This window comes from Achroia grisella, unplaced genomic scaffold (assembly GCF_030625045.1).
Source record: "Achroia grisella isolate CSIRO2021 unplaced genomic scaffold, CSIRO_AGI_Agris_v1 utg537, whole genome shotgun sequence".
Lineage (NCBI taxonomy): Eukaryota > Metazoa > Arthropoda > Insecta > Lepidoptera > Pyralidae > Achroia > Achroia grisella.
This window is the reverse complement of record NW_026712923.1, coordinates 155,052-173,449: the sequence shown is the minus strand read 5'-3', so window position 1 is coordinate 173,449 and position 18,398 is coordinate 155,052. Positions and strand designations below refer to the sequence as shown.

The following is an 18,398-nucleotide window of genomic DNA, read 5'->3' as shown; positions in this document are numbered from 1 at the left end:
ATTTGTCGATAGACTGTTATGATAAATAATAATAATCTCACGACAATTCACACAGCGTCATCTAGACCCAAGTTAAGCTAGATAAAGCTCAGCTTATATTATGGGTACTAGATAACTGATACAAATATATAGATTATATATTTGTTGTAAATATATACATATTATACATAGAAAACATCCAGACCGACACAAACAATCATACTCATGAATACAAATGTTTGTGCCGTGCGAGGAATCGAACCGACCATCGGAAATAAGGCGGTGTGCTAACCCGCAAGGCCACCGCGGTCGTCGTACAAACCGCTCTTTATAAATATATTTATATAGAATGGTTTGTATATTTACATTAAGTGCAACAATAATGAAACGAAAAGTAACCGTAGAGAAAATCCCATGAATGCAGAAAATAACATGTGAAAATTGTCTCTATACAATGCATATCATAGTGATACATTAACCGCTTCTCATTCGCTACATTCTTAGCGAAGTAGTCAGTTAATAATAATTAATTATACCGTGTTTTTGCCATGACATGTACGATTTCAACCTTTAATAAATTTAAGGATAACTCAAACATTTATACGAGAGTACACGAAAAATCCAGTCTACAGATGAAAATAAATTAATTAAAATGGATCAACCTAGAAACTAGTAGGTACTGTGTAAGAATAATAATAACAAAAAATATGCAATAAAATAAGAAATCTTCATTTTTAAATAGATTGACAATTGTCCCGAATCCCCCTAATGACTTTGGGAGTATGTATTAAGTTTGATACTCTTTTATCCAAAAAGTACATGATGAATTCCAGTAGAATTTGGTATTTAGGTAGATTATATCCTAAATTAACATATAAGACCATTTTACTGGTAGTAAAATAAAAGATCTTCAATAGAGACGGTAGGTACACCCGAGTCTCTATTGTAGAGTCAACTCACGTAGCAATTTATATGTATATCTAATAACGAAAGTGGGCCAAATATTTTAGTGTTACCAAAATGTATTTTTTAATATATTAATATGCCATACTGGATGGTAGGAATGGTTAGTAACAAGGATAGTAGCCCTATTGCTAGCAATATATAATGTCAGGTAGACCTCCACGCAGAATCCCCAACGCACGCACCTCCCCCTGGAATCCATCGAGGCTGTTAGCGCAGGCGGGTGCACCATTCTATTATCATGTCTGAGAAAAAAAAATGCCATATTTAACTTTATGTTGCATATAAATGTGAGATGATTGATAGTATGAGTCAAAAAGAGGTACATTTTACAAAGTCGTCTCCACGTATACATATGACACTACCTAAATTTACTTTTACCGTCAAATTATTTGCAGTGTGATCCTGTTTGTAAGATATATATAGAAATTAAAGAACTTTTTTTTAATCTGTGCTGTTACAATGAAATACTGGAGTAGTATGACTGTCACTAACGATTGTTTCTTTTTATAGAAGACCAGTATGAAAGGTTATATCGGTCGTTAACAAAGTTTCAGATCCTTGTATAGTTTTTAAAGATAAATATAGAATTCAATATGATAGATAGTGAAGCGCTTGGTCACAGGAAACAGCGATGTGGACCGTTAAGTTTCCTGATAGCCACATATCACTGCAGTTATCAGTTATCAGAACAAAATAAAAAAGACCGTTACGAATACATACACTATTTACAAATAAAATGTTGGTAAATGATAACATTTTATTTACTAATACCAACGAATAAACATTTCATTTTATGTTTGTAATCGATAAAAATACTTAACTGATATTAAAACATATAAAGTTTCATTATAAGCGAGTAGATACTTTTTTTATAATAATAATAATGTCTTTTGACATTTCGCAGCGTCATGTAGACCCAAGCTAAGCAGAGATTGACGATTTGAAACTCATAAATACAAAATGTTTCTACCGTGGGAGGAATCGAACCCACAACCATCGGAAGTAAGGCGATGTGCTAAACCGCTAGACAACCGAAGCCGTCAAAACTTAGACAAAATTTTATTTTAAAAGAAATTAGAAGAATATATATTTTTACTTGGGCATACCCGGGGCGGATAATAAGTAGTTACTTTATAATATAAAATCTTAGAATCTTAAATTTAATACAAATAAGAAATATATATATAAGAGTGGGTTGACACGACGGCCCGTGCCGACGACGCCCTCCGATTGTCGTATTGGCTACGCCTCGCATTCTTTGGAAATGCACTTCGGGTCTGAATTTCATTTTGTGAGACCACATTTAGTGATTTTATAGATTTTTTACATTTATTTGAATAAGCTTGTCAGTTTGGCGGATTAATGAATACAAAACAAAAACCGATCGTGGATTATTTGTATTATAGTAACTAAGTAGTCATTGCATTATGTCTGCAACATATAAATGTAATTAAATTATTTTCCTTGTTATGATATTAATATTTCTGTAAGCACGCATTAAATATTATTTTAATATATATACTAGCTCCAGTATATCAACTTTGTCTACTTATTGATATAAAAGTGAACCGATGACCGCATTCATTTAGCCCTTAAAATGAAGCAAGCTGGCGGACAGACATAGTTTCGTATTTATAATATTAGTATACATATGATACTCAACAACATTTTGTTATTACGCACGTAACTATTTATTTATTTATGCCAACATCTATTTGGCAGTCTGTATTGACATAAAATTCTTAAAAAATAAACAACATTTATTTAAAAGAGCAACGTAAGTTTTGTGCTCATTCTTCTTATGATGAGACTGCGATCCTAAAAAAATAAAAGATATGACTATTTAAAAGTAATTATTTGAATAAAGATAATTTCTATTCTATTCTATTTTGCTTACATATTACTTATAGCATTTTTGGGTCTTAAAATATCCTCAGTTTTTAAAATTAATATATGTAATGCGTTTCGCCAAATTTTCTACTTCTATACTGTACATAATAAAATATACACATACCGTTGTATCTTTAGCAATCTGGTAATAGCAAAGCATAGATAGTGTTTTGCATGTTTTATATTTTTCCTAGCAACTCACCTCGCCCTTGTATGGTTATTATATATGTATGTAGATATATGTGACAATATGATGGAGGTCGTATATGCATTTAGTGTACTTTACTTTATACCTACTTTTTAATTCACCCAATGGTGGATGAATTGTTGAAATAAGTCCAGTAGTTTTTGAATTTATTGGTTACAAATGCAATTTTTCCTCTTTATAAAATTAGTGTACATATTTATTGTTCTTATTTTATTATAAAAAACATACATTTGAATGCTTGAGAAATGTCTACTAATTGGCTATCCGTGGAATAAACCATCTGGATATCTGGATATGGTGCGTCGGACACCAAGGTTTTATCGTCATGCGTCCAAAAATGGCCTGCCGCTAGGCTCCGCGGCCGCTAGTCCTTTTAAGGTTTCCCAACCTTTTAGGTGGTTAACTGCTTACTGACGAAGGCAATCATGGAATAGAATATATTAAATATACGGACGTATATATTTATAGCAATCGTGCATAGTACATGCACTCAAAAAAAAAGAATCGCTTCCATTTACGAATTTAATATTTACATTAATTTTTAATTTCAGAACGTAAGTTATCGAGTGCTGTTTAATATTTCGAATAAATATTCTGCATTTTTAAATTAAATATATAGGCTAGGTGCATGACATAGATGTCTTACTAAGAAGTCCTTTGAAATGGCAACACATGAGTGGTATCACGGGTGTCATATCATAACCTGATGTCCGTAGTCCTGTTACCACTTACTGTGAGGCGGGTCATATGCATGTATTGGTTGTCACTCTAAGTATATCTTTACAGTTTAAAATGAAGTCGCTTCCGCAGTCTGTTCGCTTAGACCTTTTAAACGGATTTTAATGCATTTTTCAGCAATAGAGTCATTCAAGAGGAAGGTTTGTTTACATGTATAATACATGTACACTCGTACGAAGCCGCACGGGTAGCCAGTAAAAAATTTAATTATGTTTTTTTTAAATCTATTATTATTCTGTTACGAAAAATAGAGCTCGTGTTTGCAATATTTACGTAATTTTACCGTCATTTAGTTATGTACCATTTAAAAGAGTAATAAAAATATTATTTATATTGAAATTAAAATTTCTCGTTTTTGTTATCTAACTGAATACTTATAAAATGTCATTTCACAAGGTACTATGATATTGTACTTTTATTTATTTATTTATTCCAGCCATCGCGTTTTCAAAACCGGTCTAAAATGGAGAAACATAAAAGAATTATAGCAGGACTTTGGTCACGGCATATTTTATTCTATGATATGCTTGGCTGTACAGTTCATAGCTGTACAGAAGCAATGGTTACCGTTGATCATCACTTTTAATTATTAATACCACTTTTTAGATCAGAACATGAAATATTGGTACTTTTTCTGTTCACCCTACATGAATTGAATGCATATCAGGTATACATGAACAATGAACTTGGTATAACTTGCGTACAGTGACTAGCTTGCCTCGACCTTGTAAGTCTACTCCTGCTCGGAGCATAATCCAGCGTAATAATACTATTAATATCCACGTACTTATAGGTATCTTCCTTCCGAACAAAGTTGTATTATTATTTAACTATGATTTACTTATTATTCTACTAATATATAAACACGAAAGATTATTAATATTAAAATGGATATATCCTACTTTTACGCAAGAAGTACTATATATAATAAATAAAATTTGCTTAAAATATAGATCGTATTCTAGAACTCATAGAGTAGGTAAGTTTACCCATTCCAATGAGTTGATCCTACTGTTATTGTTTTGTTTTCATAAATTATCAAACCTGGGCAAGACTGGACTCAACATGGAGTTATGGTACACACTTACATTATAACTCTGTTTGTTACATTTACTTGTATAAATAGTGGAACGAATCTTAAAATTCTATCTGACATTCTGGTATACAGATGTCCGTTTATAAATACAAATTCACACAATGAAGACACATTTGCATGGGTGGAAATGCATCCGCTTTTTATTATGTGCGAAATACCACCGACTCCGTCTTTGTATGGTCTACAAACTCTATTGTCAATTTGTCACACGTTACATACGTGCATACTTATCTCATATGAACAATACATCTATTATATTCATAAACTATTGAAATTTAAATCGCCCTTAAATAATAATAATCTTTATTTCTTTCTTTCTACATTTATTTGGCATTTTTAGATTTATTAATCCTGTACCGATTACCATCTGACGTACAAAAAGGATAGGTTTGGGGTAGGAAAACCCTTTTGGATGTATTAGATACATTATATAGGAATTTAAGTCATAGCGATTATTCGGTTATTCTGCCAAATCTCGGTCGTCAAAACCTCGTCTGTTTATCAGCACAGTGTACTGCGCGCAGGTAAGAAAGACATTTGGGTTGGTAGAGCTATGTAATATTATCTTCTTTATGGTAGAGCTAACAATTGTAGCTTTAGGGGTATGGAGAAAAGAAGAGAGAGAAAATAATCTTTTTAACCATTTTATTTTCGGAATATTCTAATGATGTTTATCGTAGCTAGCGTTTAAAGCTTCACTGGACATAAATGCAAAAACAACCGAGTAATTTTATCTTTGCTAACAATGTAGGTTACGTTATTAACAAAGATAATAAATACCTATGTGACAGACTCGACCCATTGACTTTGCGGCGAGATATTGCATATCTGTGCATTTTCTACCGCATATATCACGGGGAGTGTTCTGAGGAATTGTTCGGATTAATACCAGCTGCTCAGTTTCACCAGCGTACCACCCGCCAGAAACTGAAATACCATCCTGATCATCTGGATGAATAGCGGTCCTCCACAGTGCGGCTTTCTAAAAACATTTTGCCACGCACATTGTGGAATCACCTTCCAGCAATGATATTTCCGAACCGATACGATATTGAAACCTTCAAGAAAAGAGCTTATTCCTTTTTAAAAGGCCGACAACGTACTTGCAATTCCCCTGATGTTGCCGGTGTTCATGGGCGGCGGTAATCACTTACCAACAGGTGAGCCGCATGCTCGTTTGTCCCCTGTGTTATAAAAAAAAAAGACAAAACTACTCTCCATTACTAATGATAATCATATCTCCCATATTTTGAGATTGGGACATCAGTCTTGCACATTGCTAGTGGCCTTATTAGTGCCAAGTTGCATTAAATCCTCTTAAATATCCGCTTCCTAATTTTTTATTTTTCTGCAAGGGATTTGAATAATTTTCGGAGACAGTTTTTCCAGTTAGTAGTGTTACATTTTGGTTTTATTTTGAAAGAGTGAATATATTAATAATGTCTATCTACACTAATATATTGGAATGATTTGTATTTTTATAACAAATAAATCGAAAAACGTATGTTTCTGGGTTTATTCAAAAACTATTAGAATGCTATATTATCCTGAATAACATAATAAATGTCTACCCGTGCCGAGTCGGGACGGATTAGCTATTCAGTATTTGCTGCTATCCTAATGAACTGAATATTTTGAGCATTTCTAACAGTTCTTTTTATTTTAACACCATAATTGTAATGTATATTCAGCCGTGAAGAGTGAACAAGGGTACAGTGATTCTGAAACATCTAAAACCACGTCGTCTTTCACAAGTGCAAATTATGACAAGATGCATTTCAAACTTCATATTCAATAATTTTTATTTACCTAATATTTAATATGATTAGGATGTTGAACAGAAGATGTAAGTATTTGATATAAGATCTGGAATAATATTTTTTTTATGCCTATTAGAAGTCAACCTTCCACGGGTCGGATGGCAGTCGGTTTGTTGGCGGCCATTCTGCGGTTTTGGTCTCAATCACGACCAGTTTTATAAAATAAGATGTCATCTGTATCTCTAAGTACTTTGTCTCAGATACATGCATGCAATATCAATAGTAAGTATATTCTCGAACTTGATACTTGAGTTGTTTCCGTCACTAATCACACTGTCAGACTTTGCGATAATTGTTCAGCGATGTAATTTTTTTCTTTTTGTGCCATTTTTCGAGGTAGGTATGTTTACGTTTTATTTATTCCTTCCTCGTACCTACCTGCCAATCTATTTTAGTTTATGTGGATATTTCTGTATCATTTATTTCAAGCCACCAATCAGTTTGCTTTATAAGTTGTGTTTCGGTCGAGTGAGATATGGCAGGGAAATTACAGGGTTTGGCATGATAACTTACTCCTCCAGAATGGCAGTATATGAGGAGTACTATAATAATAATGTCTTAAGCACAATTTTCACAGCGCCATCTAATCCCAAGGTAAGCAGAGTTTGTATTATGGGTACTAGCAACTGATATAAATACATGGATTTTTTTGTAAATATATACATATTATACATACAGAAAACACCCAGACCAATTCAAATATTCATACTCATGAATACAAATGTTTGTACCGTGCGAGGAATCGACCCCGCGACCATCGGACGTAATATGATATGATGATATGGCAGAAAAATTGCTGGGTAGTCATGACAACTTACTCCTCCAGAATGGCAATACATAAGGTTTTTTTTTAAAGGATGATAATGGAATGGAGCACCTACCCGCGCTAACGGTTTACGCAAGCGGGGCACCAGTGGAGGATGATAGGATGAACATGAAGTCAAATCAGTTAGCCCAACGTGACAAATTCACCGGGAATGTATCACAATGGTTTCCAGGGGGAACCGCGTGGAGGTCGATCTGACATGATGCCATGCTAGCAATGGGATCATTAGTCCACATTACTAACAATCCCCTTCTCCCCAACACATAAGGTTGTATTATGTATAATACTACGAGTTACAAACTTGTTAGGTGTATATTTGTTGGGCTAAAAAGGACTTGTATCCAGAGGCGTAAAACGTATTAATAAAAAAAAACTATCAATCTCAAATGATGACGATATCTCTGGTTTTGTTACATGTAGGTATGTTACAAGGTCCATCCATCACAGTAATCTAAAAATAACACTGGTTTCTTCCAGGTTGTTCATATTCCAGTTAAGTTAGGATGTATGTAATATAATTTGGATATGTAGTATTATAATTTGAATTACAAATTCACATATTTTATTAATTTACTTATCTACACTTATTACCTACTTTCAGAAACAATTGAAGAAACCGAAACTTACCTGCTTACATTTAATCAATATATACCGAAATTATATCAATATATTTAGTTCTATACTGATAAAGAAAATTCCTATATGTATCAATTTTAACATAAATTCCTAGGTATTTCGTATCAATGATAATTTTATAGATATGCCTAACTGGCATTAGATAATCACATACGTGCCAGGTATGTTATATATCTACATATAATTTATTTCATTTATTTTATTGTATCTGAATATTTATAAATATCTGAATACATATACACACTACAAAATCATATTAATACATTAAATATTTCTACGTTGTTAATAACATGACGGCTTCGGTGCTTTCTCGGTCTTTTTGGGTTCGATTCCTCGCACAGAGTATGGTTGTTTGTATCGGTCTAGGTGTTTTCTGTGTATATTAGGTTTGTATTCACAAAAAAAAAATGTATCCATGTACTTATATCAGTTGTCATAACTCAATCTCTGCTTAGCTTACGACTATATGGCGCTGTGTGAATTATCCTGGAATAACATATGTTTTAAAAATTCAATACTGACGATTGTAAAAAAAGCGTCAGAATAAGTAGTTCAGTGTTAGGGAAGATCTTAGTTTTAAATTATTTATACATTTGTATAAACTTTTAACAAAACGACCAGTTGCATGAGGAAAAATATATATTATTATAAATATGTAGGTTCTTATTTATAATCTAAATTTAATTGTATATATACAGACGACGAAGTCGCAAATCTGTCTATAACAAATGTGTTGTAAAATTACTGATTATTAATTACATATTACTATCATAATATTAAATTTAAATAAAATATCAAAATATTAAAAAAAACTCTCAAGTAATGGTTTTGGATTGATGGATGAAATTAACGGATCTGAGTACTTACCTATTTGTACTAAACATGTATACGAATACTTTCAGATCTTTTGTAATATTTTTTTAATCCTTGGTACGTTCTGTCACAGGTTCTATTGTCGTAGTGCGATTAGTATTCTTGTGCTGTGTTACCTACGTGTTTATGGGATATACATACTCACATACATAGGTATAAACTATCTACTTCTATGTATTTCCGATTCGAATGTGTCACCTCTTCTTCAAAGAACTCATAGCTATTTACCTACACTACGTAATTCAATTGAATCTATTTACTACGAAAGTATCAAAAGAAACGAATCACGAAAGTACCTGCATATAATATATAATATCATTTTATGTATATTTGGATTTTTTCAAAAAGAGTATATTATGATATAAATGAGCAGGACATTGTCGATTATATCCATACCAAGAATAACCTGACATTGAGGGTTACGCAGCTGAAGTCGAGTCACAACGCGAGTTTCAAAGCGTTTGTGGCCCTGGTCCCCACCAACTTGCTGCCCACCTTCATGAAAGAGGACTGCTGGCCGAAAGGTGTGGTATATCGGCGCTACCGTGGTAGATTGCCGTCTTCAGTGCCATGATCACACAGACAATATCAATGTATTAGTTTTTAAATATTATATTATGTGTATGTTAGTTTATAAGGTATTTATAATAGGGGTCTAGTTGCCCGAAATAAATAATTAAAAAATACCTAGTTCGTGATTTGATATTAAAATAACTACTATATAAGAATAATAATGAAAATTTAACTAACTGAAGCAGGCATAACCGCGAGAAATAACTACTAAATAAATAAAGTTGAGTACAGTACCATCTTTATTGAATTTCCGATCAATATTTCCTTGTACACACAAACAATATTTATTAATAATAGATTGAAATTGTTATTACTTATAGTAATATAATTTTAATAAACAACTTACGTCAACCCGAATGCCTAGTACCTATAGTGTTAAGTAACAGATACCCATATATTGGTGATCGAATTTGATCAAGACGTTTGTCATTTACGAGTATATGACTCACTGATATGAGTTAACGTTTGTTGATGAGTCATTGTGTGAAGTGAGTAGTGGGAAAAATATTTTTGTTTTTTCGTTTATGGGTTTGTATTTTATGGTAAGCATTTGTCTCACAGTTACATATGATATATGAAAAATATGTACATTTTTTAAATTGAATGTTAAACTTGTTGACGACCCTCCTAAAAGAGGAAGGGATGAGGATTGTTAGCAATGTAGCATGTATAATAGTAGTAAGGTAAACTTCTACGTGGTTCCCTCTGGAAACCATCGTGCTAAATTCAAGGCGAATTTAGCACGATGGGCTAACTAACCAGACTTCATGCTCATCTTATCGCCCTCCATCGGTGCCTCGCTAGCGTAAACCGATAGCGCAGGCGGTTGCACCATTCCATTATCATCCATAAGACCCACCTGATATGTACTGACAACTGTCGTCTCTATAGGTATATATGTATACATATACTCACGAGTATATGAATAGACATTCATGGTACCCCTAATCTTTGCTCCATAGGCAAAAATCACACTGAGCTACGGCTTTTTTGCATTACTGCAGCAGACAATTCGGTAACATACATGCTTTTTTTTTTGTTTTGTGTATCCTTTAATGGAAAGACGAAGGAACTGCGCCCATACAGCCAATATACATGCTTTATTTGACACTTGTGGCGCAGTTTATTTGGTCATTATTGTTACTGTATTCTATTTTTATTATATGTTTTATTTTATTTATTTCACATTTTGTACGCTGAGGATCCAAATAAAACATTTATTTATATTTGCAATGTGTTGGCAGTCATATAAATTTTCGCAGAATAATATGTTTTTGGGTGAAGACGAAAAATAGATGGGTATATAAAGCATGCTGCTTAGCGGTAAAATTAGATGAAGCAGAGGTACCAAAACAGACGACTTTCTAATTTTGTTCTTTAACCAATAACATATTGATTCGACCAAAATTTTTTATGGGAATTCTAGAGATGTTTCAATACAATAGTCCTAAAAACAAATTAAAATGATCTGTATAGTTTACAATAGACGGTGTAAAACCTTTCCAACTGTTTGTTTTCTATTTCTAATCCTTGCTAATGTAAATATAATTCTCCAGACAGACTCACAATTTCAAGACGGTATGGATTTTTAACTTTTACTATAGAAACAGGGAGGGTGCAGACGTTGAGTCATCAAGTGCAACCCTATGGCGCGCCCCCGACCACCCGTATGCAATCAATACCCGCAGACAACTGCAAAATATTACGACAACTCTGTTCAAGAAAAATATATTCTTTGTAATTTACTGATTGAATGCAGTTTTGAAGTTTTATCTCATTTTATGTTTGGAATCGAGAGTATAACGTTAGAAAATAAATTTAACTTTCGAACAGATAGCATTCGGAACATAAATTTCACAAAAACTTCAATAGTTATAATATATTTATAAGTTGCCAGTATGTAAGCTGCATGTTATAAAAAAAAAGTAATTGAAATGATAGGTTCTCTTACTAGATACATAATCAATAAAAATAATTTCGGAATTATGAACTGTGAAAATGGTTTTGTATTCTAGTAGCAAGTTATTCCACTGAGGAGTCTTTTCCGGTCAAAATTTTTGAGGAATATCTTTTTCGAATAAAATATAAATGTATAAATTAAAATAAAAAATATAATATGTTTTAAGCATAATGTATGATCATTTTGCGTAAAATATATTTTATTTTTTAATTCGCTTTATATGGCCAAGATTAAATCAGTCAATAAAAGAAATATACCTAACACTAATCAGCCTGAAAAACGAGACAAACGAATGATTTACGCATTTAATAAATCAATGTTTCCAGAGATGTAGGTCACTGTATGTAAGTATACCACAAAGATAAGTATCGTGTACATATAAATAAATATTGGCATTTCACGTTCACCTTTAAATTGAGAGTTGTAACGGTAATTAATTAGAATATATAATCAAAAAGGCTGACTGTCATTCTGAGCGTCATATATGTAAAACGTTGGTATACCGTAAGCAATACTGGTTTGTTTTATACTCGTATTACACCCACGTGGAGATTAAAACCCATACTTAACTTGTTTTTGAGACGAGCCCCTTAGAACGCGGGTCGTAAGTCGTAACCCAATAACTTCTGTGGTTTATGGTAGATACAGTACTGGCCATTACACACTGTTTAGCTCATGTGATAGAATTATCTGATAGGTGCCTTTTTTATGTAATTGAAATGGTTAAACTGGTGGTAAATGGTAACCGTCGCCTACATACACACAGTTATGGACATCACGTTATCATGTGATACCCTTGATACAAATCATGCGTTGCCATTCCATGCGGCTTGGCGGCTGAAATTGTTGAGACTGAGGTACCCAGGCAGATGATTTTTAACTCGTTATAGGTAATTTACCTATGAAACAACTTTTATACCAAAGTAATCGAGGGTAGAGAACTCAGAGGAAATGGTAACTGTCGATGTTGTGGTGAACTTTACAGTTGACATCTTCACATATCGCCGAAAACCTAAATTCAATGTTGTACAGCGCGAACCGCATATTCATATTATAATTGTTATTGTTGTTTTCAATCACAAGAAAATTAATCAGAAATTTAAACCGACACACAATGTCTTATTGTCTAATTTCATGTTCACGCCCCTTGGGAATACCAAGTTCAGATAGTAAACCTTATACAATAAAACCTAAAATAAACTTAGCTAAGTATGAAAATTCCATTCTGTTTTTGTTTTAGTTGTTATTACTAAGTCTAACGATTGGTATAATGAGTTTCTAACTGCTTTATTATATTGTGAAGAACGTGTAACAAACAAGTTGTCTAATTAAATATAATATATACTTATCAGTATATGAAATTAAGTCTTTTTAGGTTAATGTCAGACGTCTGTGGTAATTAGCGCAAAACTGCCGACTCACAGAGAAAGCTAAAAATTGTTGGAGAAATGCATTTCGAAACGAATACGGTCAAATGTCTAGTAAGACTGTCTATAGCATGCCACGTTATTGCTAAATATACAAATTTCCGTTAGAAAACAAAAATGGTAACAGTGGAGTTAGATAGAAAGAGCGTGAACTTAGGTCAGTTACCCCATCGTGAGGATTCTACTTCTCTACTAATATTCTGGAAACCCCAAAATGAAGAAAAATTACCACGATAGGCTAATTGACCTGACTTCATGCTCATTTAATCATACTCCACTGGTGCCCCGCCAGCGTACACGGTCAGCGCAGGTTGGTGGACCATTCCATCATCCATAATTAAACAAGGTACATTACTAGCAATAGATAGGGCTAATAATTATCGTTACCAACAATTCCCCCCCCCCCCCTTAGGTAAAATTGATTCCCTTGTTTACCAAATAAAGATTACTTAAAATATCACTTAAGTTTTTCTTATAAAATTACAATGGTGCACTTGCGTGCGCGAACTCAATATTCTAGCGGACACCAGTGCAGAATGATTAAAACGTGAAGTCAGGTCAATTAGGCCATCGCCACTAATTCATCAGGAATTTACTACGATGGTTTCCAGATACCGTGTTGAGGTCATCTGCTATAGTACACTGCTAGCAATGTGATCATTAGTTAATTAATTGTTCCAAATTTAAATTTTCACATATTAGTATACGTAAAAGCACAAAGAAAATCGAAGCGAGGTTGCACATAAGGGCAATGTACCATACATTGTTAGCAGTGGTGTTGTTACTTCCCATTACTAACAATGCTCTCCCTCTTGTGAAATAGTATTATTCCTTCCTTTCCTATTTGCTGCTGCTTTCTTCGATCTTTTTCGCTTTAGCATACATTTCATATTTTATTGTTGTGTTAGTATAATTAACGAAATGACCATGCTTTAGAAGGGTCCACTACATGCAAGAGCATTACTACATAGCTATATTATAGGTATATACATAAATGTATAATTAAGAACACATATACATATAATTAGAAATATAATAGATTGCATAAACTTCACTATTTAGCTAATCTGTTTAAAAAATAATTAAAATTAAAATTCATCAATACAAGCATTCTAAATATTTCAAATTTAACTAATGTTTCGCACTGACTTGAAAATGACAGAGTTCTCAATTGGACTGCATTTAGTTGTTGCAGTCGTTATATCTTCGCAATTTCTGCATTGATTTTGCTATAGATAGAAATAATTACCGTATTAATTGTTCAAGGTAATTTTGTCAAGATTAAAATCTAATTATACTTTGGTACATTCTTAGATAATACTAAATAATTTGCATTGATCATTAAATATCTTTAGACTTACGCGAAAACATCAGGATTATCGTTATCTACTTCTGCTGTGGTAATGGATATTTCTAGCGTATGCCTGCAATATTTTGATAAAGACACTTTAAAACATAATATTATTCATTTTCTATACTTATATGTATTCAAAACAATGGTTTAACACAGGAAAATGAGTCTGATTAATAGAGGAAAATATAGAATTTTAATAAATATCACAGTTTTAATTATAGCTAATTTAAATTAAATACATGAATCCTTCAGTTACTAGGTCCAGCGCTGTCGTGGTCAGTGGTATTCAGTTTTGACCAACTATATAATACTGTGAGATTTTTTTTTTATATTTTCTTCCTTTTAAATATTGGTTAAGCAATTGGTTAGTAAGTATAAATTCTTGTAATTGTATTACTGTTTATTTATCTATTTAGTTTGTTGATTAGCTATGTATCAAATAATAATCACTTCATAACCGGATTGCATGACGTGTTTTTATTAGTTTTGTATGTACTTGTTGGCAAGTTGGTATTATCTGCTTGGTATTTTATCACAGGTTGGCCGTCTTATCAAGGCGATGATTTTATTATCACAATTATGTACACATACGGCACCGCATTTCCATATATGGTGACAAAAATTGAGACTGCTCGCTATTGGTGCACAGTAAATTGTTGGCGATAGTATGTGAAGTCTGATAAGGCACGTTTTATATAGTTTATCCTCACGTCGCCGTATTCATTTAGAATCAGCTGTTGCAGCGTAGAGTCGTACTTTACCTAGTCATTAACTTTATATTCTACAGTAAGTTTAATTTGATTTTTTTTTTAAATCCACCAATAGGTAGGTGAAGGAATTATTTTTTGTTGTGGCTTTGTTATAATTATTTCATTTAGTGGCGGTTTTAATATCATTTTGACAACAAATTGTGAACCGGTGTTTTTGTTACATAAGGACTGTTATATAATTAGGAACAAGTGAAATTGAAGTGTCTCTATTGGATTTTCCTATTATCCATGGTTTTTTTTCAAACCGGAAATTATTAACGTAAATTATTTTAAAGTTTTGTATTTTTAATTTAATTTCTACTACATAGTTACATTCATAAGTAATGTATAAAATAAATATAATATTTATATTACTTTTATTTAATAAATTAAGTCCAAGTTAAATATTAAATTAAAAATTATAATTTCTACGCCGGGATTCGAATTCATGTCCCTGTTTAATTTATCATTTAAAATATTGGAATCCATTGGGAGTGTGTTATCAGTTGCGCCCTGCAGCACACGGCTTATCGATATTGATATCTGATAACAATTTTTTTCTACCTGTTTATTTCAGTTTTTGCAATATCAAAACTTATAGCTATGGAGATTATATCTAAAGTGAATTAGGTATCAACTTACTCTATTTGAGCTAACAATAGGTACTTATCAGTGAAATGTTTAACAATCTTTTGTATTCAACAGTTTAAGAATAAATGAGTTAGTGAATAATGAATAACGTTTATCATCTACGTCCTGCATTCATGACTCATGCGTAATGTGTTGCTATGTATTCTATAGATAGTGATAATACGTTTTATTTTATTATGTAACTACTTAAAATTAATTATTTATTATAACTATTACGAAATTATTTTATAACTAGATGAAAAACTATATAAATTAATTACATGGTTTGTAACCATTTTTTTTATAACGAATCAAGAATACTTTTTATTTTACCTCATAATCATCTAAAACTGTAAGAAACGATATTTTGTTTCCCCTAAATAGAATAAAATAAAATGAAACCTCTATCCATATATAGCCCGTGTACGTTAGATTTTCTTCACTAATTAAATTTATTTTTTGCAGAATAATTCAAAATGTGCGACGAGGAAGTAGCTGCTTTGGTTGTCGACAATGGATCCGGTATGTGCAAGGCCGGTTTCGCCGGGGACGATGCTCCCCGTGCTGTGTTCCCATCGATCGTAGGCCGACCTCGCCACCAGGGCGTGATGGTCGGCATGGGACAGAAGGACTCTTACGTCGGTGACGAGGCCCAGAGCAAGAGAGGCATCCTTACACTTAAATACCCCATCGAGCACGGCATCGTCACCAACTGGGATGACATGGAGAAAATCTGGCACCACACCTTCTACAATGAACTGCGTGTCGCCCCCGAGGAGCACCCAGTGCTGCTCACAGAAGCCCCCCTCAACCCTAAAGCCAACAGGTAAATTTTATACTAAGTTTTTTCTCCAATCAATATAGTATAAAAATAACTTAATGGGATACCAAAACATAATAAATGAATTGATGGTAACTTACTCGCAGATGTAATTAACAATTACAATATTTGTGTTTCAGAGAGAAGATGACACAGATCATGTTCGAGACCTTCAACACACCCGCCATGTACGTAGCAATCCAGGCCGTGCTCTCCCTGTACGCGTCTGGTCGTACCACCGGTATCGTGTTGGACTCCGGCGACGGTGTCTCACACACAGTGCCCATCTACGAGGGATACGCATTACCTCACGCCATCCTGCGTCTGGACTTGGCCGGCCGTGACCTCACAGACTACCTGATGAAGATCCTCACTGAGCGCGGCTACTCGTTCACCACCACAGCTGAACGTGAAATCGTCCGTGACATCAAGGAGAAGCTCTGCTACGTCGCCCTTGACTTCGAGCAGGAAATGACTACAGCTGCCTCCAGCAGCTCCCTCGAGAAGTCTTATGAACTTCCCGACGGTCAAGTCATCACGATCGGTAACGAACGATTCCGTTGCCCAGAGGCCCTCTTCCAGCCATCATTCTTGGGTATGGAAGCTAATGGTATTCATGAGACCACTTACAACTCTATCATGAAGTGTGACGTCGACATCCGTAAGGACTTGTACGCCAACACAGTACTGTCTGGCGGTACCACCATGTACCCAGGCATCGCCGACCGTATGCAGAAGGAAATCACAACTCTTGCCCCATCCACAATGAAGATCAAGATCATTGCTCCACCTGAGAGGAAATACTCCGTATGGATCGGTGGATCCATCCTCGCGTCCCTCTCAACCTTCCAACAGATGTGGATCTCGAAACAGGAATATGACGAGTCTGGCCCCTCAATTGTGCACAGGAAGTGCTTCTAAGCCTTGAGTATGGCTAATTCTAACTTATGATGCCCTACACCAAGTCCCAGCGAATGGGTGGCTCAAATTACGCTTGTGATCTATAATTTAAGAACAGTATTTAAATAGGATGTAAGGTGTCGTAATATGCATATTACGTAAATATAAATTTGACAGAGTTTTATTTATGAAATTTACTAACATTTTTAATAAAAGATAATTTATATACCGGTATATAAAAAAGTTATTTTCATTAACTCCCTATTCCTCAATGCATTTTGTTTATTGTCTCCTAAAACTGTAAAAGTAAAAGAGATGTACGTGCGTTATGAAGAGCATTTCGTGCTAAATATCTCGATATGACTAGTCAGGCTTGCTTTATCACCTAGTTTCTAACACGAGTGCATAGTCATAAACATAAGGCGTTATTAAAATGCCTGAGTTTATTTTCTAAAGTAACGGATCATGAAATGTTTGTAGTTTACTTTTTCATTTCTCATTTGCATAACTGTCACAATCTAGAGTTCTACATATATAAGAGTCACGATAAAAACTGGGAACATACGATTACCAATTTCTTTTTGTCAAGGCGGCAGGTTATTTGGAAGGGTAAGTCTCTGAGAAATTTCGTGGTTTTCATTTCTAGTGATTTCGGCAGGTTCTGTTAATTCGTTCCACTAATGCCCCGTCAGCGTATACCATTACTAAAATTTACTACAATTATAGTATTAATTGTACTTCTGGTACAATTAATACCATAATCTTCAATAAAAATAAGTACTACACTATTAATTTGTGTTGTGGGTGCATCCAATATTACTAATGGATTGGTTGTAAACAGGGCTTGGCATATTCCATTTACATTATTATTGTATTGCCTAATTTATCGCATGTCAGCCCATTACATAGATGACCCCATTGTAAACTATAGTACATAAAAAAATACTAGAGAA

General features: G+C 33.6%; 1 protein-coding gene across 1 annotated transcript; it reads left to right on the top strand.

The window, feature by feature from the left end:
• The first annotated feature begins 15,044 nt into the window (after positions 1–15,044).
• On the top strand, positions 15,045–17,679 carry LOC131847528 (actin, cytoplasmic A3a). The gene is made up of 3 exons (XM_059197107.1): positions 15,045–15,132; positions 16,191–16,551; positions 16,686–17,679. The coding sequence occupies exons 2-3, from the start codon at positions 16,202–16,204 to the stop codon at positions 17,464–17,466; spliced, it is 1,131 nt and encodes a 376-aa protein (XP_059053090.1). The 5' UTR covers positions 15,045–15,132; positions 16,191–16,201; the 3' UTR covers positions 17,467–17,679.
• Positions 17,680–18,398: the final 719 nt, after the last annotated feature.

What these genes read in the sequence shown, in the direction of transcription:
- LOC131847528 (XM_059197107.1), top strand. Translation starts at nt 16,202, where the DNA reads ATGTGCGACGAGGAAGTAGCTGCTTTGGTTGTCGACAATGGATCCGGT. An exon ending in CTCAACCCTAAAGCCAACAG is followed by an intron (nt 16,552 to 16,685) that starts GTAAATTTTATA and finishes TTTGTGTTTCAG; the next exon opens with AGAGAAGATGACACAGATCA.